The 24,229-nt window shown below is 37.7% G+C and overlaps 1 protein-coding gene across 4 annotated transcripts in view; it reads left to right on the top strand.

The window, feature by feature from the left end:
* LOC127841252 (alpha-1,6-mannosyl-glycoprotein 2-beta-N-acetylglucosaminyltransferase-like) overlaps positions 1-24,229 on the top strand; it is a 77,026-nt gene that overhangs the window by 32,740 nt on the left and 20,057 nt on the right. For all 4 annotated transcript variants that reach the window (XR_008030823.1, XM_052369923.1, XM_052369924.1 and 1 more), the window contains exon 2: positions 3,514-5,136. Coding sequence is in view for 3 of the 4 variants with exons in the window: in XM_052369923.1 (XP_052225883.1) it covers positions 4,585-5,136 (552 nt within the window). In the remaining variant the exon portion in view is untranslated. The remainder of the gene's footprint in view (positions 1-3,513; positions 5,137-24,229) is intronic.

Raw genomic sequence — 24,229 nt, 5'->3', positions numbered from 1 at the left:
TCAGAGTTGTATCTAGATGATGTCTAGGTCAAGTTTGAATATGGGTCATGCCGGATCAAAAACTAGGTCATGGGGTATCTTAGTGCGTTTTAAACCTCACCATGTTGTCCGCTCTCTAATTCAAGTAGTTTTCATCCAATCCTCACCAAACTTGGTCACAAGTTTTATCTAAATGGTCTCTAGGCCAAGTTCGAACATGGGCCAATCGGGGCCTAAAACTAGGTCACGGGGTCACTTAGTGTGTTTTTTAACATTCAGCATGGTGTCCGCTCTCTAATTCAAGTAATTTACATCCGATCTTCACCAAACTTGGTCAGAAGTTTAATGGAGATGATCTTAAGGCCAAGTTAGAACATGGGCCTTTTTGGGTCAAAAACTAGGGCAAGGGGTCACTTAGTGCGTTTTAAAAATTGAGCATGGTGTCTGCTGTTTTTTGTGAAGACGACATGCAAAATATTATGTGTCCATGCAGCATGTGGGGGTATTCAACATGTCTGTGGTAAAGCTCAAGTTCAATTAGTTTTCATCTGATCTTCATTAAACATTGGTAAGAAGTTGTATCTAGATGATGTCTGAATATGGGTCATGCCAGGTCAAAAACTAAGTCACTGAGTCACTTGGTGCATTTTTAACATTGAGCATGTTGTCTGCTCTCTAATTTAAGTAGTTTTCATACGATCTTCACCAAACTTAGTCAGAAGTTGTTTCTAGATGATGTCTAGGTCAAGTTTGAATATGGGTCATGCCGGGCCAAAAACTAGGTCACGGGGTCACTTGGTGCATTTTAAACATTCAGCATGTTGTCTGCTCTGTCCGCTCTCTAATTTAAGTAGTTGTCATCTAATCTTCACCAAACTTGGTCAGAAGTTTTATCTAGATGATCTTAAGGCCAAGATTGAACATGGGCCATTCCGGGAAAAAAAGGTCACGGGGTCACTTAGTGCGTTTTTTAACATTCAGCATGGTGTCCACTCTGATTTAAGAAGTTTTCATCCGATCTTCACCACACTTCGTCAGAAGTTGTATCTAGATGATGTGTAGGTCAAGTTCGAACATGAGCCATGCCGGTCAAAAACTAGGTCACGGGGTCACTGTGTGCGTTTTAAACATTGAGCATGGTGTCTGCTGTTTTTTTGTGAAGACAAATTGCAAAATATTCTGTGTCAATGCAGCATATGGGGGTATTCGTCACGTCTGTGACAAAGCTCTAGTTTATATAATCTTGAATTTTCTAGAAAAGTGTGGATTATACATGTAGATCCTTTATTCTTGAATATCCTACACAAAACTAGAATAGGTTTTTTTAAATTTCATCTCTATTCTAGAATATTAAAAAAATGCGTGGATTTTAATTCAGATTCTAGAATATACAAAATGGTTCTATAATAATTATTGAGCCTAAGGACATTTTAGAATATTTTTGCATGGACTAATAAACTATTGTTGCTAGTTTAAATTCTGTTAACTTGCAATCTCCATCTCTACAGGACATGCTTTTTTAAGTGTAACAATTTGATATTATCTGTGATACACATGTAGGACAGTGAAGAAGGGGAAATCCGGACTGAAACGCTTACTTAATTAGTGTATCATTTGTTAAGAAACTAATGCAGAATTAAGTGTTTTGAAGTAAAAAGCTGTTATCCGGTCATCTTGAATGTGTGATATTTCTGTTCAATGTTTTAAATTATGTTTTAATATAAAGTAAAAGTTTGGTTTGTTAATTTATTTTCTTTTTTTCTGAGTAAATAAAAAAAAGAAAAGACTTTAATATTTATTTTGTTCCCCATTCATTTGGCTTAGTTTGAAACTGGGTCAATGAGGTAAAAAAATAGGTCACAAGGTCAAATTAAAGAAAAAAACTTGTAAACACTCTTCAAGTTACATTTTATTTATAAGTCAAATGTCATGGAATTTGATCAGAACAATGGTCCTAATAATATTTCATCCCAATTTGAAAAGGGTTCAAGTCTGTTGAAAAAATTGGCCTAAAGGGGGTGTGGCAGTTTTCCTCCTATGGCTTAAAGGTACTGTCAACCACGAATGACGAAAAAAGAAAAGTTCTAAAATACCATATTTTTTGTACAATTATTAGTTTATATTAATTATAATATCACGACTGGTATAATACATCACTTGAAAAAAGCTGTTAAGTTTTCATATTTTCAGTATATTCGGTAATAAATTTTACTGGGTACCGGTACCAGGTAACTACTAGTTTAAATGCCAGTGGATTGAGCATCATCATCATGTCGTAAACCCAGGAATTAAAATTGTGCATGCGTAGTGAATTGTACATATTTTATATTTAAAATGATTATTCTTCTTGCGTTATTTATAGTGTGTATATTGTTATGTCACCTATTTTCGCGATGTACTTTCAATTTTACATCGCAAAATTTTATTACCGAATATACTGAAAATATGAACTTTTTCAAGTAATGTAATATACTAGTCGTTATATTCTAATCGATATAAACTAATAATTGCAAAAAAATACAGTATTTTACAACTTTTCTTTTCTTCGTCGTCGTGGTTGACGGTACCTTTAATTATGTAGTGAAAACATGCTAACCCTTTAGAAGTCACATTTGCAGTTCAATCGTCATGAAACTTGCTAACAAGATTTTTTATACTGATATATGGTATGAGTTTTGATAAATAATTTAATATTAAAAAAATTAATAAATGCTTTAAACTTGTTAAGTTCTAGATTCATATACATGCTCAATTGAAATACTTGCATAATAAGGTCCACAGTTAAATCATTAAGTATGTTATGCTGCTATATACATGTATTAATACATTGCCATGATTTTGACTCTTATTTATTTAACACCCGCTACCCCTCAGTTTGGAAAATGTTATTGCTCAGGATGACATTTATTAGTGCATACCATAATACGCTATATATTTTATAGTTGTTTGAATACTGTGAAACTGGGTACTTCTTAAGTGGTTGAATAAGCATTGAATGTTTTCACCTATTGGGAAACAACAATATTTACATGTGGGTGGAGTATTTGACATTGTCTTGATATTTTAAAATCGTTGTGTACACAACTACATGTACATTTTGCACTTGCTGTTTCAATATTTAACATCTGCATGGTACATGTACATCTGCCATTAAAAGTTTGCATATTTTATGATACATGTCAATATCGCTTGACTCGGGAGGCGGAAAACTACAACGGGCGAGGCATGGTCAGGGGTGATAACCCCAAAAAAGGGTTAGGGTAAGGGTTAGGGGTCGGGTTAGGGTTAGGGTTGGGTTTAGGCTAACCCAAACCCTAACCCGACCCCTAACACTAACCCTAACCCTTACCCTCTAACCCCCCCTTGCGCAATACCATACCATGCCTCGCCCGTTGTCGTTTTCCGCCTCCCGCTTGACTCCTGCATTAAAGGAGTACAAGCACATACTTAAAATAAAATGTTATCTTCAGCATGTAACAACTTCTGCTCAAACAAAGACTGCTTGACTAAGAAGGTTTTATTTTCTATTTTCAGATGTAGAGAACTTAGCTGGTGGAGAGAAGTGGGCGGTTGGAAGGCTGTCCCTTTAACAAAAACAGTAGCATCAACAGCTACAACAACAGCAGCAAAATAACTCAAATGACCTCAACAACAGCAATAAAACTAACTTTGACAGCAGTTGAAGTGTCCTGAACATTGTCAATGTCCACAGTGTGTGAATTACATCAGTTATTGTGTGTCACTGAGAAAACATTCAGCTTATATGATTCGAGATGCTTTACTGTGGAAGTGATGGATGCAGTACATGTATTTATGCTTACTATATGTATATCACAAGTGATAGGGTGACTGTATGTATATAATAGTGATAAAAAAGTCTTAGCACATGGTTGTAGCCTTATTCAAATACACAGTTTGTGTTGGATTACATGATGTCATTGGGCTGTTTATGGTTTGAAATGAAGCTGATCATTATTTCAGATTTTATCAGCATGGAATACCAGTTTCAAGACTGCGACATTATCTTATCAGCTTCGAATTACGGAAGGATTGAATCCAACTCAGTGTAGATCCTGCATCATTTATGCTACATATCATCTATAATCAGCAACAAAAACAGTTAAAATACTATAATAGCTTTGGATCATTGAGCTTGAAGGCATTAAATTAAAATAAATCATTTTAATCAAAAAAACATTAGATGCTATTGGCTAAAAGGAAAGAATTTGTGTGCATAATTTGCATATTTTAAACAAGAAATGTGTGACAATGGATTGAGATTGATTGACATGACTGCTTTGTTGGAGACATGTTTTATAATTATCTGTCTGTCGTTTATACGGCTTGATTGTGCAGCAAACAGCTCAGTAAGAACATTATGCAGACTGCACCGTGCTAAATAGATCACGCTCCTCATTCATGTGATTATGGACTTAAAAGTTGTGTTAAAATTATGTAAAAGTGTGGGTTATATTAAGTAAAAATTGGGTTTAAATGAAGTTAAAGTAACTTAAAAGTCAGGTTTTAACTAAAGATAGTGGAGTACTTATGGTGGTACTGTTGAATCATTATTTATATGTTTGATTGTACACAAAACAAATAGGAATGCGTATGCCAAGAATGCGAAGGGTGTTACGCTGGCTGTTGATGGTGGTGTTGTTGACGTTTGTAATTCTCAACTTACATGTTCTGGTAAACTTTGAGCCCGACTTCTCAGGAAGTCCATACCACGAGATAGGAAATCACGGAGCCGTGGAACATAAGCACATCCAAAGTCGAGATAGTGTCAAAACCAGCCTGGACATTAAGTCAGAAGAAAACGATACCTCACAGTTCATAATAAAACCGAATACATTCCGCAATCGAACTGAAAATTACCATATGCTCAATAATTCACAGAATTTGACTGAAATCTATGAAGAGATATTACGAATCAATTCGGAACAAAAGATTCGCAACTTGTATCGTTATGGACTTAAATTAGACCAAGAGAGCGTGGTAATGGTGATACAAGTTCATGATAGACTCGAGTATCTGCGAATACTTATCGAGTCCTTGAGGGAAGTGCGGGGGATTGAGAAGACCCTGCTCATCATTAGTCACGACGTATACTCAGATGGTCTAAATCAACTTGTGAAAGAAGTGGACTTTTGTCCGGTAAGGGAGCTTAACCATTTTTTTATTGATTGGTATATTTTATTGATTAAAGAAAATAATCTTGCATGTTTTTCTGATAAAAAAATACTGTTTAGGCTTAAAGTGTTGTTCCAGTGTTCCTGCCTACTGCACAGTCTAATATGCAGTGATGATTTTTGCTTTTTATTTTACATCCTGCGCCATAATTTGGATAAGGAAAACTATTGCAATAAACCATGAAATGGGACTATTGCATCATGATTAATATGATTTAAAATAACAGTATTCAAATTATTTATAAGTGCATGTTTAATTGCGTTTTTAAAATAATATTATCTAATAAAGTGCTACAGAATTATATTTCTTTATTATTAATTAACTCAATTATCGAATTACATGTACATGTACAGTATTGAGTTTTTTGTAACAGTTTTGCTTTTTTTAGGGAAATATTGGTCAGATTTTGGGGGGAAATGTTATGTGTTGCAATTGGGAAACATTCTGTAAGAGGCTTTAATTTTCGGATATGTGACTGCAAATGCATTAAGCCCCATTTGTCCAGGGGTGCTCAATTAAAAAAAACACATTTTTTAAAAGGATATTTTTTATTTAGTTATTGTGATTTTTATAATTTCATAATTCAGTGTTGTTTTAAAACTGTATATATTTTTTTATTCCACGCCTAAGGCGGTTGGATATAGAATTGGTGTTGTCATTCAGTCCATCCGTCTGTATTGAAACTTCATGGATGAATAGATATCAAGGAGGAGAAAGGCCATGCAGAAGAATCATTCATAACCCTACACCTTTTTGAATACAAGTTATTGTTCTTTGTTTTTGTGTATGATGTAACTTTTCAGGGCTATATCTCAGATACCATGCACATGTCTAGCCTCATGAATCATACAATGTATGTTGTCCATAAATCTTTGATTCAAACATCATCTCTGCAAGGTCAGATTGTAACAAAACTTTACAGAAATTATCTTTGGGTGACCCATTTTCTAAATTGTTCAAGTTATTTTTTTTCCACTGCATAATGTAGGTCACCTGAGCAAAAAAATTTATTTTATGATTGAAAGTCTGCTCTGAACCTGCAAGGATCAGGGTATAGTAACAAGGCTTTTTTCCTGACTTTGTGAGCCACCTTCAGTTCCTTTTTTGTGAAAATAAAAACAAGTCGGACAATTTTCTAAATTACGGAAAATGAGCTGCAAACTTCTGGAAATTGGAAAAAACCAGCAGTGAACTTTTAAAAATTGTGAAATTCTGTTTGATATGAATTAGTTTAGTAAAAGCATGTTTAAAAAAAAATGAAACAAAATAGTAGCGAATTAAAATAATATTTTTATTGTCTGCAATCTTTTTCGTTAAAAAAGCAAACATTTTACATTCTTTTTCTGATCAACAAAAATCAGACAGGTCTATGTTTTAAATCATAGGAAATTCTGACCATTGTTAATTACCTTGTCCCCCTTATGTATAACACAATAACTTATTGTAAGTGTAAAATAATGACAATTGCTGTACTTCATACTTGTCAGAATTTCTCCCCTTCAGAAATTGACAGACATGTGGACAGTGACATTTGTTAAGTATAAAATAAAAGGAGTAATGAAGTTATCATTTCTGGCTCAAGTCCTTAAGTCAAATCCAAAAACTTCAGATGCTCCACTGGCTCACGACACATTATTTTGCTACTTTAGAAATCCTGGACATCCTGGTTTCCGGATGATAACTCAAGAACGCTTGGGCCTAGGATCATGAAACTTAATAGGAACATTGATCATGATTCGCAGATGACCCCTATTGATTTTAAGGTCACTAGTTTATTATGTTTCTTTCTTGTCATCGTTATATCGCACAAACTGCATTTTTACGAATAAAAATGATAAGCAAAATCATTGTTATATAATTGTTGGCATTATACAGTACAGCCTAGTGCTCCAGCTAGGCCTAAATCGAAGGGCGCAGCGCCCTGCCCTCCCGAACATTCGCCCTGCCCTCCCGAACCTCCGCCCTGCCCCCCCCCCCTGCCAAAAAAAAAAAAAAAATTTTTTTTTTTTTTTTTTTTACATATGATAATTCATTGTAATTACTTTAATCCTCATTGTAGACATTATATTTGAATGGTTTAATAATAATGGGAATAATATATTCTAACAATTATAAATAACATATAAATTAACATGCAACAGAAAGCATTCCAGAAACACCCGCGCGCTCGAACGTGCCCTTTTCACAAAATACTGCGCGTCGAAAGTGCCCTTTTGACAAAATACTGCGCGTCGAAAGTGCCCTTTTGACAAAAAAGCCCCCCTGCCCTTTTCAAATCCTAGCTGGAGCACTGGTACAGCCAACACGGAACAAACATATTTCGCGATCCGCGGCGGCAAGGCGCAACGATTCCATGCCTAGTCGGCCGTTGAAGCCGCGTCAGTATGCAGCGGCAAGTCTGATTTCGCCGCGAAGCTTCACATCTGTCTGCCGAGACATGCCGAGGCAAGCCGCAATCTGCGACATGACGCCGAATCGATGCTCATCTTCAAATCAAAATCTTTTTAAAATGATTAGTTAGTCAAAGAAATTTAAAAGAACAATTATAATAATATTTAAAATCATAATTAATTTAATGTGCACGGATTCAAAATAGATAAACTAGTTAATAAAATAGCATGCTGTTGTTTTGTTTTTAGTGATTGCATTCCCGTTTCTAAAGAAATTGCTGTCATCCGGATAGAAATAATTATTATTTGAAAAGAATGCAAATAAAAAAAATCGAATTTATAAAAACGAAATACGATTATCACGGGCATTTATTAATAAAATTTCAATAATCATTTGCCATTGTCATTTTTAGAATCGGCTAAAGTACTTTCAGTTACTTTGTATGCATTTACTGCGCCGTATGATTATTGTCTTTATATTAAACGAGCAACAAACATTTGTTTTGGGTTTAATTTTTACGACAACATGTATTAGCATATAAACAATGTCACGTAATTATGTTTTGGCACATACGAGTGGTCAAGACTCCAGCAGGTGGTGGATCTATAATTGCTTGTTGTTATTGCTATTATATTTTTTAGCTGAGAAAATTAGCAGTTTGAAGCCACATCAATAACCAACACTGAATTGTTGTTTTGTTAATTATCAGCTTATTATAACTTATGATTGTTTGACTATGCGTATATATAGTAGTTTCATTTTGTTTATATTATACAGTTGATATCGCTTATCATTACCCGATAATCACGTATATTCCAGTTTTAAAGCAAATTCCGGTAAATATTTACGATTAATGTGCTCAAGACACACACACATTCGCAGTTATTCTTAAGTATCAAATACATTTTGGCATTTGTTACTATTAAAAGATGTGATGAAATAACGTCCAATTGGGGCGTTTTTTTCCCCACTGAACACGCATAAATTGGCTGACGTGATGTACATGTTTTTATACAACACAGAATACACCCAAACTTTCCATGTGATGTTGTACATGTCTGCATAATTTTCGCGCGCTTTTGATGGAGACAAAGGATATTTTAGCACTGTTTATTTGACGCTAGAATTTGTTAATGTCGCATAAGCATTAAAATTCGGAAGAGTGTTTCGGATAACAAATTTAATAAAGCTCATTTCAGAATCGAACGAAACATTAACATTGTGCGTAATTTATTCATCGATATAAATTTGTTAAAGCGCATTACGTGCCATATCGCTTATAATTAAACGTGAAAATAATAAATATGAAAGTAGCGTAAATCTGGGTTTCTATGCTGCACAAATGTAAATGTAGGTGTATATATTTTCACTCAATCTGCCGTGTACGTCAGTGCCTTCCCCAGGAATTTTTTCAGGCGCCCCGGGGCCGATCGGGGGTGGGTTCGGGAGGGGTGTTCCCTCCCGACGTTGATTTTTTTTAATTTAACGTATCAATTTACGTTCTGTGGTGCGTTATAACTCAAAGAAAAACAGCATCAAAAGACGTCATTTAATTGGTGCGCTATGACTCTTCAAAAAAATCCCCCAGTCATTAAAAAAAATATATTTTTTATATTGTTTGTTTTAAAACTTTTTCCGCACAGATAGTAAAATCCCGACTCGAACGATTCCCCAATACATCCGTTTCAACCCGACTATATTACTGTATTCTTACTATTTTTCAAGTTTATATTTATTACCCGATAATCCCGTTTATTCCGTTTTTATCAATCTCTTTCTGGTAAATATTAACGATAAAAGCTTTTAGTTATTTTTTAACACAAACCTTGCCATTTTTTAAGTGACTATTTATAGATTTGATCAAATATTGCCTCTGAATATGCGTCAATCCCCTGACCTGTTGTGTGCTTTTAAAACGCTCAATACACGCCATTTGTATGCAATAGACGCGACGTTGTACATGCTGCATAATTTTCGCGCTCTTTTTAATTGAGAAAAAAATTCGACACAAAATAAATTTGCACTGCTAATTTGAAGCAAAAATATGTAACGTTGCGGTAATTTTTACATTCGGAAGTGTGTTTCGGATTAAAAACGCGTTAACATCGACTTACGGGAATGGGTTTCGGATTACAAATTTAATTATTCCCATTTGAGATATCAACAAATATTAACCGTTTTGCGTTATAAATTCAACGATAATTTGTTTAAACACTTTACGAGTCGAATAAATGTTTTGACGGAATTATGCATGAAATTCACGTTGTCCACGAGGATCACGGCCGGTTGCCATCATCAGTCTTCTAACTATCGATTATCGGACGAAACATTTACAAGTGTGCGTAATTAATTCAAGGAAAATTTGTTAAAGCGCATAACGTGTCGAATAAATGTCAGAAAAACGAGGTGAATCAGTTCTATAAATGGACATGTTGAAATATACATGTACTGGTATTAAATAAATTGTTATCACACAATTGTAACCGGGAGTCATTTGCACAACTTACTCGCTATAATAATTAATTGTTTACCACTTGCAATTAATTTCTCGTATTAATTATGAGTCATAGGTAACACTTGTTTACAGTAAAAATGTGTGATGATGATGCCCGAAACCGTCTTTAATGTTCTGTACTGTACGAATTACCGGTTTTATATTACTCAAATGGTACAACTTCTTGCTAATCAAGCTGCGATAAAAAATACTTCATGCCCGACGTCAATCAAAAATAATGGTCGATAGTTAAACCCGCCCTCATAAGCATTCGCGTAACCGATTGGACGATGAACTTCACAGTTTGACGACTGGAAAGTTACCAGATACATCCTTGTCAGCATTAAAATGACCGTGTAATGTGGCTAGAATAATCGATACGCGCGTCATGCTATTCCCTTATCAGTGGATTATCCATTACCCCATGTGGTGTTTATGGCGATTACTTGTGAAAGTTGGTACCGAGTGCTCTTTTAAAACCGGGAATATTGATACACTGATAGGGAAACCTTGATTTTTTTTGGACAATCTCCACTTTCTTTTACTGAAGAATACACTGATCGGAAAATTTCAAGCGCCCCGGGGACTCTGATTTCGAAATTCAAGCGCCCCGGCAAGGGGCGCTTAAATGGCCTGGGGAAGACCCTGGCGTACGTATGCGGCGGATTTACTCCGCGAAAGTACGCGAGATTAATACAGACTCGGCGTTGTTGCGCGGATCGATTCCAAGTGCTTCGGCGATACGCTGCGTGAACACTCGACACGGCCGCCACGTACTAAATTTCTGGCCGTGGCGTAGCCGCGGATTACATTTGTGCCGCGTTGGCTGTACTGTACATTTTCAGTGAGTTTTTCTGCTTTATATTTTGCAGCTGTGCCTTTAAGATATAAAGGAACAAATAGCGCTATAAATCACAAAGTTGGGAAAAATGAAACATTATTTAAATGATTATATACATGTATGTGTCTTGTTCTGTGAAAATTGGGCATAATGCATGTGCATAAAGTGTCGTCCCAGATTAGCCTGTGCAGTCCGCACAGGCTAATCAGGGACGACACTTTCCGCTAAAACTAGATTTTTGTTAAAAAGGGACTTCCTTTGCACAGGCTAATCTGGAACGAAACTTTACACACATGCATTATGCCCAATTTTCACAGAATTAAAGTATTGTCAACATTATATATACTTAAGTACTAAAGCTCAACTTATACAACTGGGTAGGAGATGAACTAAACGCTGAATTCTAAAATAAATAAATATTTTATTTTTTTGGAAACCTTCAATTGGGAATTTTTTTATTCAAGAAATAAAACAACCTTATTAGTATATATATTAATTCTAAGATCTTTTCACAAACCCAAAGTTGAGCCTCATTTTAAATTTAAAGTAATCCTGAATTTTAATTAAACTTTTTAAGTGGCTAAAGCTTGTGTTTATGTAATTTTTAGCAACACTTATAATTATGTGTATGTGTAGTTTGGTGAACTTTTACAGTTGCTTAAGTACAGGATTATGGACTTTAATTGGAAAAGGTAAGTAGTTGTGATTTAGCCATATGCCTTGTCTCTCACTAAAAATCAAAATGCTTGAATGGATTTAATGACCAAAGAAATTAAGTACGAAAACATCACAGAGTTGTTTTTTGGCAAATAAATACAAATTTTGTCAAGAAATTACAACTTATTAAAATTAATTTAAATAAAACTAATACACTAATAAAAGCGATGACAGTCAAATAAAATATACTTTTGAATTGGATGGGAACTTTTAATGTTGAGATGAAAAAACCTTTTTTTTAAACCTTCAATTGGGAATTTTTAGGCCCCATTTTGGAAAAATATACGCTTTTTTCCATTGAGAATGGGCCGAATACCGGCCAAATTTTGTACAAAAGAACACTAGATGACATAGTCAGAATAAGCAGTAAAAGCAGTAAATATATTCTTCTCATTTTAGGTGGTTTATTTCCTGTCCAAACATTAATCAAATGTTCTTTATTAAAATACTTGTTATCCCCACGTTTTTCTGAGAAAAAGTGGGGATATTGTGGTGATGTGCGTCTGTCTGTCCGTCCTGGCCACCTGCTTCTCCTACACTATTAGCACTAGAACCTTGAAACTTACATACATGGTAGCAATGAGCATATGTGCGACGGTGACAGTGACAGAATTTTGATCTGACCCCTGGGTCAAAAGTTATGGGGGTTGGGGCTGGGCCTGGTCAGAGATTTTCACTCATTTTTTATGTTATTTTACATTAACTTCTTCATTTCTGCACCGATTTACTTCAAATTGATACTGAGCCTCTCTTATGACAACAGGGGTTTTTCAGCACTGTCTGCGTCCGGAAAACGGAGGCAATCCCAAAGCAAACGGACCCGATCCCAAACCGAAATTATAATTTTTTTTCCCAATTTCCAAAAAAAAGAAAAGAATGAAGTGTCTTATAACTTGTGTGACTAACCAGTGTTTGTTTTGGTCAAAAATATCTGCTATAAGGTTTTGACTGTACAGTTCTTATCTCAGAGTGTAACTGTAATTGAAAAACAAAACAGCAGTACTTGAATAAACGTTGAACATGCCAAATATTGCATCTGTTTATATAAAGAAGACAAAATAACAAATAAAAACAAATTTATTTGTTAAACCACTGAATTATTTAAGCATGATAAATTCACAATTTTTTCCCAAATGAGCAGTTTTATCGAAGCAAAAATTTCCAAAATGGCCAATTTTGTCGATAAAAAATTCTCAATTTGGTCAGACTCCTTTTCCCAAAATAGGCAGAAAACCCCCTGGACAATACGGTCAATCTCAACTATGCATGGCCCCATTACCAACCCTGGGGCCCCCGGCCACAAAGGCCACGCCCACCCAAAATTGCCTTTTACTCTAATTTCTTTATTTTAACACCGATTCACTTCAAATTGATACTGAACCTCTCTTATGACAATACGGTCAATCTCAGCTATGCATGGCCCCATTACACACCCTAGGGCACCCCACCCACATAGGCCACGCCCACCCAAAATTGCCTTTTACTATAATTTCTTCATTTCTACAACGATTCACTTCAAATTGATACTGAACCTCTCTTATGACAATACGGTCAATCTCAGCTATGCATGGCCCCATTACCAACCCTAGGGCATCCCGCCCACATAGGCCATGCCCACCCAAAATTGGCATTTACTATAATTTCTTCATTTCTACACTTATTCACTTCAAATTGATACTGAACCTCTCTTATGACAATGCGGTCAATCTCAGCTATGCATGGCCCCATTACCAACCCTGGGACGCCCCGCCCACATAGGCCGTGCCCACCCAAAATTGCCTTTTACTATAATTTCTTCATTTCTACACCGATTCACTTCAAATTGATACTGAACCTCTCTTATGACAATACAGTTAAACTCAACTATGCACGGCCCCATTACCAACCCTGGGGCGCCCTGCCAACATAGGCCACACCCACCCAAAATTGTCTTTTACTATAATTTCTTCATTTCTACACCGATTCACTCCTAATTGATACTGAACTTCTCTTATGGCAATACAGTTAATCTCAACTAAGCATGGTGTCATTACCAACCCTGGGGCGCCCCGCCCACATAGGCCATGCCCACCCAAAATTGCCTTTTACTATAATTTCTTCATTTCTACACTGATTTACTTCAAATTGATACTGAACATCTCTTATGACAATGCGGTCAATCTCAACTATGTATGGCCCCTTTACCAACCCTGTGGCGCCCCGCCCATAATATTGTGCATATTGTGGTGATGTGCGTCTGTCCGTCTGTTCGTCCTGGCCACCTGCTCCTCCTACACTATTAGAACTAGAACCTTGAAACTTACATACATGGTAGCTATGAGCATATGTGCGACGATGACAGTGACGGAATTTTGACCTTACCCCTGGTTCAAAAGTTATGGGAGTAGGGGCGGGGCTTGGTCAGAGATTTTCACTTTTTTTTATGCCACCAATATGGTGCATTGGCCTTAACTTTTGCAATATTGATGATAGCAGCTTGATATTTGGCATGCATGTGTATCTCATGGAGCTGCACGTTTTGAGTGGTTAAAAGTTAAGGTAAAGGTCATCCTTTAAGGTCAAAGGTCAAAAAAACAAATCCAAGGGAAGTAATAAGCTTTAAAGGGAGGTTAGTAAATAACCTGCCAAATGATATAAAAAAATTAAATAAATCAAAGTTGCGCATAGAGTTACACAGTAGTGGCGCAGAGATGTATTTAGTATTCAATTGTTCCTATTAACTCATCTGTGAAATGGTTTAGCTCATCCATCTAATGTTTATACAAAGGATTATAAAATATTGGCGCAAAGAGACACCTGTATATGAGAGAAAAGATAGAATGCAGTCAAGCATAAAAAGCATGAGAAACTCATGGAATAGAGCATCAAGAATCTATAAAAGGGCTGAAACTTTCAATTTGTGCAATTACAATTTTAGACTCATTACTGAAAATGGGTCAAAATGTTCAAGTGGGAAAAATGTGAGAAACAATTTAAAGCAAGATGGACTTTGAACAGGCACATCAAAGACAGACATGAAATTCAATATAATCATTGTTGTGTACAAGATTGCGATAGAAAATTTCTGAGACCCTACTATTTAGTCAACCATTTAACCTCAAAACATAACTTTTCCAAAACAGAAGCAAGAAGATTGGCTATAAGAGAGCATGTTCAGCCATCTCATAAGTCATTCCAATTAGGATGACATGTACATAATTGACTACAGTGAAGTTGATTCATTATTAGATTTTTTAAGAGAGCAGGATGAGGAGGAGAAATTAGGGTATAGATTTTCACTCATTTTTATGCCCCCCTTCGAAGAAGAGGGGGTATATTGCTTTGCTCATGTCGGTCTGTCGGTCGGTCCGTCCACCAGGTGGTTGTCAGACGATAACTCAAGAACACTTGGGCCTAGGATCATGAAACTTCATAGGTACATTGATCATGACTCGCAGATGACCCCTATAGATTTTGAGGTCACTAGGTCAAAGGTCAAGGTCATGGTGACCAGAAATAGTAAAATGGTTTTTGAATGATAACTCAAGAACGCATACACCTAGGATCATGAAACTTCATGGGTAGATTGATCATGACTTGCAGATGACCCCTATTGATTTTGAGGTCACTAGGTCAAAGGTCAAGGTCACGGTGACCCGAAATAGTAAAATGGTTTCCGTATGATAACTCAAGAACGCATACGCCTAGGATCATGAAACTTCATGGGTAGATTGATCATGACTCGCAGATGACCCCTATTGATTTTGAGGTCACTAGGTCCAAGGTCAAGGTCATGGTGACCCGAAATAGTAAAATGGTTTTCGGATGATAACTCAAGAACGCATACGCCTAGGATCATGAAACTTCATAGGTAGATTGATCATGACTTGCAGATTACCCCTATTGATTTTGAGGTCACAAGGTCAAAGGTCAAGGTCACGGTGACCCGAAATAGTCAAATGATTTTCGGATGATAACTCAAGAATGCTTTTGCCTAGGATCATGACACTTCATAGGTACATTGATCGTGACCCGCAGATGACCCCTATTGATTTTCAGGTCACTAGGTCAAAGGTCAAGGTCACAGTGACAAAAATCGTATTCACACAATGGCTGCCACTACAACGGAAAGCCCATATGGGGGGTATGCATGTTTTACAAACAGCCCTTGTTTAGGTTATTTTACATGAACTTCTTCATTTCTACATTGAATTACTTCAAATTTATACTGATCACAGAACATCTGTTATGACAATACGGTCAATCTCAACTATGCATGGCCCCATTACCAACCCTGGGGCGCCCCTGTGTCAAACATGCGGCGTGGGGATACGCGTCGGCCTCTGCCGCGCCATTTCTAGTTTTAATTATTATCCCTAGGCTAGAAGTAGTCATATGCTTTTTAAATATTATTGTAAACACACATTTAAGATGCTTTAAATATGAGATAAACTTACATACAATTTTTCAAACGACAACACATACATGTATTACACAATAAATAATGTTTTCAAAATATCGTAATAGTCTAGTTATTCTCTGATACTATTCTACGACCGACCAAAGTTTCTTTCATTCACTGTCAACACTGATCAAGTGCAAAACAATATGTGACGTGTTTCTAAATCAGGTTTAAACAAAGAATGTTAAAAAAAGATAAGTAAGTGACGATTATGCGAAAAACATAATATAAATAAATCTATATATAGTGTTAAAGCTTTTACCTCAAGTTTGGCACCCATTCCATAAGTTTTTAACTTTAAAACGAAATCAAACACACCTGTACACAGATATCTCACGCAAACATGCAAATCAATTTTTCGCAGAAATTATAACGTAATGAAAATTACGATTTGCCAATGACATCGTTGATGTCATTTGTGCTGGTTTTCTCATGGCGTGATTCATATATTTATATTTGTAATCACTAATAAAAATAATGTAATATACATGCATAGATAGTTCGATTTGCACCATGTGCGTTTTTTTACACTTGTTTCCTTGATATTCCACTTAACATTCCATGTGACATACCACTTGACATTCAACTTGACAGTCCACTTGACATTAAATTTGACATACCACTTGACATACCACTTATCATTTATCGACTTGACATACCACTTGACATTCCACTTGACATTAATCCCCTTCACATAACACTTGACATTCCACTTCATATATCATGTGACATACCACTTAATATTCCACATGACATTCCACTTGACAGTCAATGTGAAATTCCATTTCACTTGACATTTCTGTTGACATTTCACTTAACATATCACTTGACGTTCCACATGACTTTCCACTTGACATTCCACTTGACATTGCACTCAACCAACAGTTTAATGTGCTTGCCCTGCATATTATGATATTGAAAAACAATATTTAAGAATAGAAGCAACCAGGACCTTTGTATTGAAAGACATGCTCAATTGACAAACAATATAAATTATGGCCACTCTTTTGATCGTAAATTAATCCCTTATATTAATAATTAAGCCATTCATGTAACAATTCAATTGTTTCATACACACATACCCAAACCTTTACAGAAAGACCAATTGAACAGTGAGTTTCAATTTGTAAATAATAATTATGTATCCAATTTTAAGTAGTTTCCATAAGTGAAGCTTATGTGCAAGTTGAACAATCATTTTTCTGTGCAGCAGAAATCGTTGACATTGTCAAAACAAAAGTGCAGTTTTTTGTATGTAGTTTTTTTGTTTGTTGAGGAACTTGTTTTTCTTTCTACTGATGTTTCTACTGATGTGTCAGGAGTTTCAGGTGTTTGATTAGCCAAGCCGAAAACTGTTATACAATGTTTTTCAAATCATGCCCTTGGGGTCAAATGCCAATGCCCTAGACACACATAATTTATCTAGTGAAGTACCTTAAAAAATATCTGGAAAAGACTGTTGGGAAAGGCAGGGTACTGTTTTTAGTTCCTGTCCTCTGCCTTTCTAGGTTGATTAGCCTAATGAATGTAAAAATGTGCTGGAATTATTTTGGCAGTTTTTCGATGGCAACTCAATAGACTTTGCTTTAAAACTTAATTTTTAAGTGTCAGGCCTTTTAAGAAAATTTATAGATTTATCCGATTGTTTAATGAGTTTGATAATGTTGCTATAATGTTTCTGCATTCCTGATTGTTTAAAGTATGCCTCTGGGTTTTTGACTGGCCACTCCACAGTACAAAGATGAGCAATCTAGAAACATAATAGCCCTTGTTATTTGTTCATTATGCATTTGTGTGAGCGATCTAGAGACATATAAGCCCTTGTTATTTGTTCATTATGCATATGTGTGAGCGATCTAGAGACATATTATCCCTTGTTATTTGTTCATTCTTCATATGTGTGAGCGATCTAGCGACATATTAGCCCTTGTTATTTGTTCATTATGCATATGTGACGGTGTATTGCATTTGAGTGCAAAGTCATTTTAACTGAAAATGGACACCAGTCAACATGTTGATAAATAATACATTTTCTTCATGCAAACCGGAAGTTTTGTTGAATACTTGTGCGGTTGGCATTTTTTTACCATGCATAATTAAGTGTTCACAAACTAATATCCATAAAACTGCAATGATTTGTTAAAGGGGCATATCCTTAGTAGATTGATATGAGCCTTGCTATGGGAAACTGGGCTTAATGCATGTGTATTAAGGTCTGTCCCAGATTAGCCTGTGCAGTGTGCACAGGCTTATCAGAATGACACTTTCAACTTTGACTTAATTTTTGTTGAGAAGAGATTAACAAAACATTCAATAAAAGAAGAAAGCACAGATTGAACAGGCTAATTGGGGACGACTCTATACAACAGATTGAGCAGGCTAATTGGGGATGACTCTACACAACAGATTGAGCAGGCTAATTGGGGGTGACTCTACACAACAGAATGAGCAGGCTAATTGGGGACGACTCTACACTACAGATTGAGCAGGCTAATTGGGGACGACTACACAACCAATTGAGCAAGCTAATTGGGGATGACTCTACACAACCGATTGAGCAGGCTAATTGGGGATGACTCTACACTACAGATTGAGCAGGCTAATTGGGGGTGACTCTACACAACAGATTGAGCAGGCTAATTGGGGATGACTCTACACTACAGATTGAACAGGCTAATTGGGGGTGACTCTACACAACAGATTGAACAGGCTAATTGGGGGTGACTCTACACTACAGATTGAACAGGCTAATTGGGGATGACTCTACACTACAGATTGAACAGGCTAATTGGGGATGACTCTACACTACAGATTGAACAGGCTAATTGGGGGTGACTCTACACTACAGATTGAGCAGGCTAATTGGGGGTGACTCTACACTACAGATTGAACAGGCTAATTGGGGATGACTCTACACTACAGATTGAACAGGCTAATTGGGGGTGACTCTACACAACAGATTGAGCAGGCTAATTGGGGATGACTCTACACTACAGATTGAGCAGGCTAATTGGGGATGACTCTTCACAACCGATTGAGCAGGCTAATTGGGGACGACTCTACACAACAGATTGAGCAGGCTAACTGGGGATGACTCTACACAACAGATTGAGCAGGCAAACTGGGGATGACTCTACACTACAGATTGAGCAGGCTAATTGGGGACGACTCTACACAACAGATTGAGCAAGCTAATTGGGGACGACTCTACACTACAGATTGAGCAGGCTAATTGGGGATGACTCTACACAACAGATTGAGCAGGCTAATTGGGGACAACTCTACACAACAGATTGAGCAGGCTAATTGGGGACGACTCTACACAACAGATTGAGCAGGCTAATTGGGGACGACTCTACACAACAGATTGAGCAGGCTAATTGGGGACGACTCTACACAACAGATTGAGCAGGCTAATTGGGGATGACTCTACACTACAGATTGAACAGGCTAATTGGGGGTGACTCTACACAACAGATTGAGCAGGCTAATTGGGGATGACTCTACACTACAGATTGAGCAGGCTCACTGGGGATGACTCTTCACAACCGATTGAGCAGGCTAATTGGGGACGACTCTACACAACAGATTGAACAGGCTAATTGGGGGTGACTCTACACAACAGATTGAGCAGGCTAATTGGGGATGACTCTACACTACAGATTGAGCAGGCTAACTTGGGATGACTCTACACTACAGATTGAACAGGCTAATTGGGGGTGACTCTACACAACAGATTGAGCAGGCTAATTGGGGGTGACTCTACACAACCAATTGAGCAAGCTAATTGGGGATGACTCTACACTACAGATTGAACAGGCTAATTGGGGGTGACTCTACACAACAGATTGAGCAGGCTAATTGGGGATGACTCTACACTACAGATTGAGCAGGCTAACTGGGGATGACTCTTCACAACCGATTGAGCAGGCTAATTGGGGACGACTCTACACAACAGATTGAGCAGGCTAACTGGGGATGACTCTTCACAACAGATTGAGCAGGCTAATTGGGGACGACTCTACACTACAGATTGAGCAGGCTAATTGGGGACGACTACACAACAGATTGAGCAAGCTAATTGGGAAAGACTCTACAAAACGGATCGAGCAGGCTAATTGGGGAAGACTCTACACAACAGATTGAGCAGGCAAATTGGGGACGACTCTACACTACAGATTGAGCAGGCTAATTGGGGACGACTCTACACTACAGATTGAGCAGGCTAATTGGGGACGACTCTACACTACAGATTGAGCAGGCTAATTGGGGAAGACTCTACACTACAGATTGAGCAGGCTAATTTGAGAAGACTCTACACAACAGATTGAGCAGGCTAATTGGGGATGACTCTACACAACAGATTGAGCAGGCTAATTGGGGATGACTTAGACTACACTACAGATTGAGCAGGCTAATTGGGGATGACTCTACACTACAGATTGAGCAGGCTAATTGGGGATGACTCTACACAACAGATTGAGCAGGCTAATTGGGGATGACTTAGACTACACTACAGATTGAGCAGGCTAATTGGGGACGACTCTACACTACAGATTGAGCAGGCTAATTGGGGATGACTTAGACTACACTACAGATTGAGCAGGCTAACTGGGGATGACTCTTCACAACAGATTGAGCAGGCTAACTGGGGATGACTCTTCACAACAGATTGAGCAGGCTAACTGGGGATGACTCTTCACAACAGATTGAGCAGGCTAACTGGGGATGACTCTTCACAACAGATTGAGCAGGCTAATTGGGGACGACTCTACACAACCGATTGAGCAGGCTAACTGGGGATGACTCTACACAACAGATTGAGCAGGCTAATTGGGGACCACTCTACACAACAGATTGAGCAGGCTAATTGGGGACGACTCTACACTACAGATTGAGCAGGCTAATTGGGGACGACTCTACACTACAGATTGAGCATGCTAATTGGGGACGACTCTACACTACAGATTGAGCAGGCTAATTGGGGACCACTCTACACAACAGATTAAGCAGGCTAATTGGGGACGACTCTACACAACAGATTAAGCAGGCTAATTGGGGACGACTCTACACAACAGATTAAGCAGGCTAATTGGGGAAGACTCTACACAACAGATTGAGCAGGCTAATTGGGGACGACTCTACACTACAGATTGAGCAGGCTAATTGGGGATGACTCTACACAACAGATTGAGCAGGCTAATTGGGGACGACTCTACACAACAGATTAAGCAGGCTAATTGGGGACGACTCTACACAACAGATTAAGCAGGCTAATTGGGGAAGACTCTACACTACAGATTGAGCAGGCTAATTGGGGGTGACTCTACACAACAGATTGAGCAGGCTAATTGGGGATGACTCTACACAACAGATTGAGCAGGCTAATTGGGGACGACTCTACACAACAGATTGAGCAGGCTAATTGGGGACGACTCTACACAACAGATTGAGCAGGCTAATTGGGGGTGACTCTACACAACAGATTGAGCAGGCTAATTGGGGGTGACTCTACACAACAGATTAAGCAAGCTAATTGGGGAAGACTCTACACAACAGATTGAGCAGGCTAATTGGGGACAACTCTACACAACAGATTGAGCAGGCTAATTGGGGAAGATTCTACACTACAGATTGAGCAGGCTAATTGGGGACGACTCTACACAACAGATTGAGCAGGCTAATTGGGGAAGACTCTACACAAAAGATTGAGCAGGCTAATTGGGGAAGACTCTACACAACAGATTGAGCAGGCTAATTGGGGACGACTCTACACAACAGATTGAGCAGGCTAATTGGGGACAACTCTACACAACAGATTAAGCAGGCTAATTGGGGACGACTCTACACTACAGATTGAGCAGGCTAATTGGGGACAACTCTACACTACAGATTGAGCAGGCTAATTGGGGACAACTCTACACTACAGATTGAGCAGGCTAATTGGGGAGGAATCTACACAACAGATTAAGCAGGCTAATTGGGGACAACTCTACACAACGGATTGAGCAGGCTAATTGGGGAAGACTCTACACAACAGATTGAGCAGGCTAATTGGGGACCTGACTCTACACAACAGATTAAGCAAGCTAATTGGGGACAACTCTACACAACAGATTGAGCAGGCTAATTGGGGAAGACTCTACACTACAGATTGAGCAGGCTAATTGGGGACGACTCTACACAACAGATTGAGCAGGCTAATTGGGGACGACTCTACACTACAGATTGAGCAGGCTAATTGGGGACGACTCAACACAAAATCATTAAGCCATTTTTCCTTGATTCAGGCTCCTATTTATTGTATTTTTTACCATGGTTCAAAACACAGTGAATGTTGGTTTAAGCCATGCATGATTCATTAATGAAAACAACAGATGAGGATATGAAATTTATTACCACTTCAACAAATGTCATTCTAAAATACTTTTTGCGTTTTATAAATAATGTTTATAAGACATGCTGCTATATAATGTTATGTTTATAAGACAATTGATGATCATTCAACATTGTTCAAGCTTTCTGAATGCCTGCATTTATTGTAGAATCAAATTAAGTCTGACAATTAAAATCTTAGTTTCATGATTAAAGTGTTCTGACACAAATTCCAATCATGGTAAAAATCCTGGACTGACTAGCTGAGGAAGAAGAGTGTAGGAACCAGGTTTTTACCTCAGGGCTAAGTTTTAGCTGAAGTAGAACTGTGCAGAACCAGGTTTTTAATTCAATCAGAGCTTAGCTTTAGCATAGGAAGAAGAGTGTAGGAACCAGGTTTTTACCTCAGGGCTAAGTTTTAGCTGAAATAGAACTGCGCAGAACCAGGTTTTTAATTCAATCAGAGCTTAGTTTTAGCATAGGAAGAAGAGTGTAGGAACCAGGTTTTTACCTCAGGGCTAAGTTTTAGCTGAAGTAGAACTGTGCAGAACCAGGCTTTTAATTCAATCAGAGCTTAGTTTTAGCATAGGAAGAAGAGTGTAGGAACCAGGTTTTTACCTCAGGGCTAAGTTTTAGCTGAAGTAGAACTGTGCAGAACCAGGTTTTTAATTCAATCAGAGCTTAGTTTTAGCACAGGAAGAAGAGTGTAGGAACCAGGTTTTTACCTCAGGGCTAAGTTTTAGCTGAAATAGAACTGTGCAGAACCAGGTTTTTAACTCCATCAGAGCTTAGTTTTAGCTGAGGAAGAAGAGTGTAGGAACCAGGTTTTTACCTCAGGGCTAAGTTTTAGCTGAAGTAGAACTGTGCAGAACCAGGTTTTTAACTTAATCAGAGCTTAGTTTTAGCTGAGGAAGAAGAGTGTAGGAACCAGGTTTTTACCTCAGGGCTATGTTTTAGCTGAAGTAGAACTGTGCAGAACCAGGTTTTTAACTCCATCAGAGCTAAGTTTTAGCTGAGGTAGATGAGTGCAGGAACCAGGTTTTTACCTCAGGGCTTAGTTTTAGCTAAAGTAGAAGAGTGCAGGAACCAGGTTTTTACCTCAGGGCTAAGTATTAGCTGTTCAGAACCAGGTTTTTAACTCAATCAGAGCTTAGTTTTAGCATAGGAAGAAGAGTGTAGGAACCAGGTTTTTACCTCAGGGCTATGTTTTAGCTGAAGTACATGTAGAACTGTGCAGAACCAGGTTTTTAATTCAATCAGAGCTTAGTTTTAGCATAGGGAGAAGAGTTTAGGAACCAGGTTTTTACCTCAGCGCTAAGTTTTAGCTGAAATAGAACTGTGCAGAACCAGGTTTTTAATTCAATCAGAGCTTAGTTTTAGCATAGGAAGAAGAGTGTAGGAACCAGGTTTTTACCTCAGGGCTAAGTTTTAGCTGAAGTAGAACTGTGCAGAACCAGGTTTTTAATTCAATCAGAGCTTAGTTTAAGCATTGGAAGAAGAGTGCAGGAACCAGGTTTTTACCTCAGGGCTAAGTTTTAGCTGAAGTAGAACTGTGTAGAACCAGGTTTTTAATTCAATCAGATCTTAGTTTTAGCATAGGAAGAAGAGTGTAGGAACCAGGTTTTTACCTCAGGGCTAAGTTTTAGCTGAAGTAGAACTGTGCAGAACAAGGTTTTTAACTCCATCAGAGCTTAGTTATAGCTGAGGAAGAAGTGTGTAGGAACCCGGTTTTTACCTCAGGGCTATGTTTTAGCTGAAGTAGAACTGTGCAGAACCAGGTTTTTAACTCCATCAGAGC

Source organism: Dreissena polymorpha, chromosome 8 (genome assembly GCF_020536995.1).
Source record: "Dreissena polymorpha isolate Duluth1 chromosome 8, UMN_Dpol_1.0, whole genome shotgun sequence".
Lineage (NCBI taxonomy): Eukaryota > Metazoa > Mollusca > Bivalvia > Myida > Dreissenidae > Dreissena > Dreissena polymorpha.
This window is presented reverse-complemented; position numbering and strand designations above follow the sequence as displayed.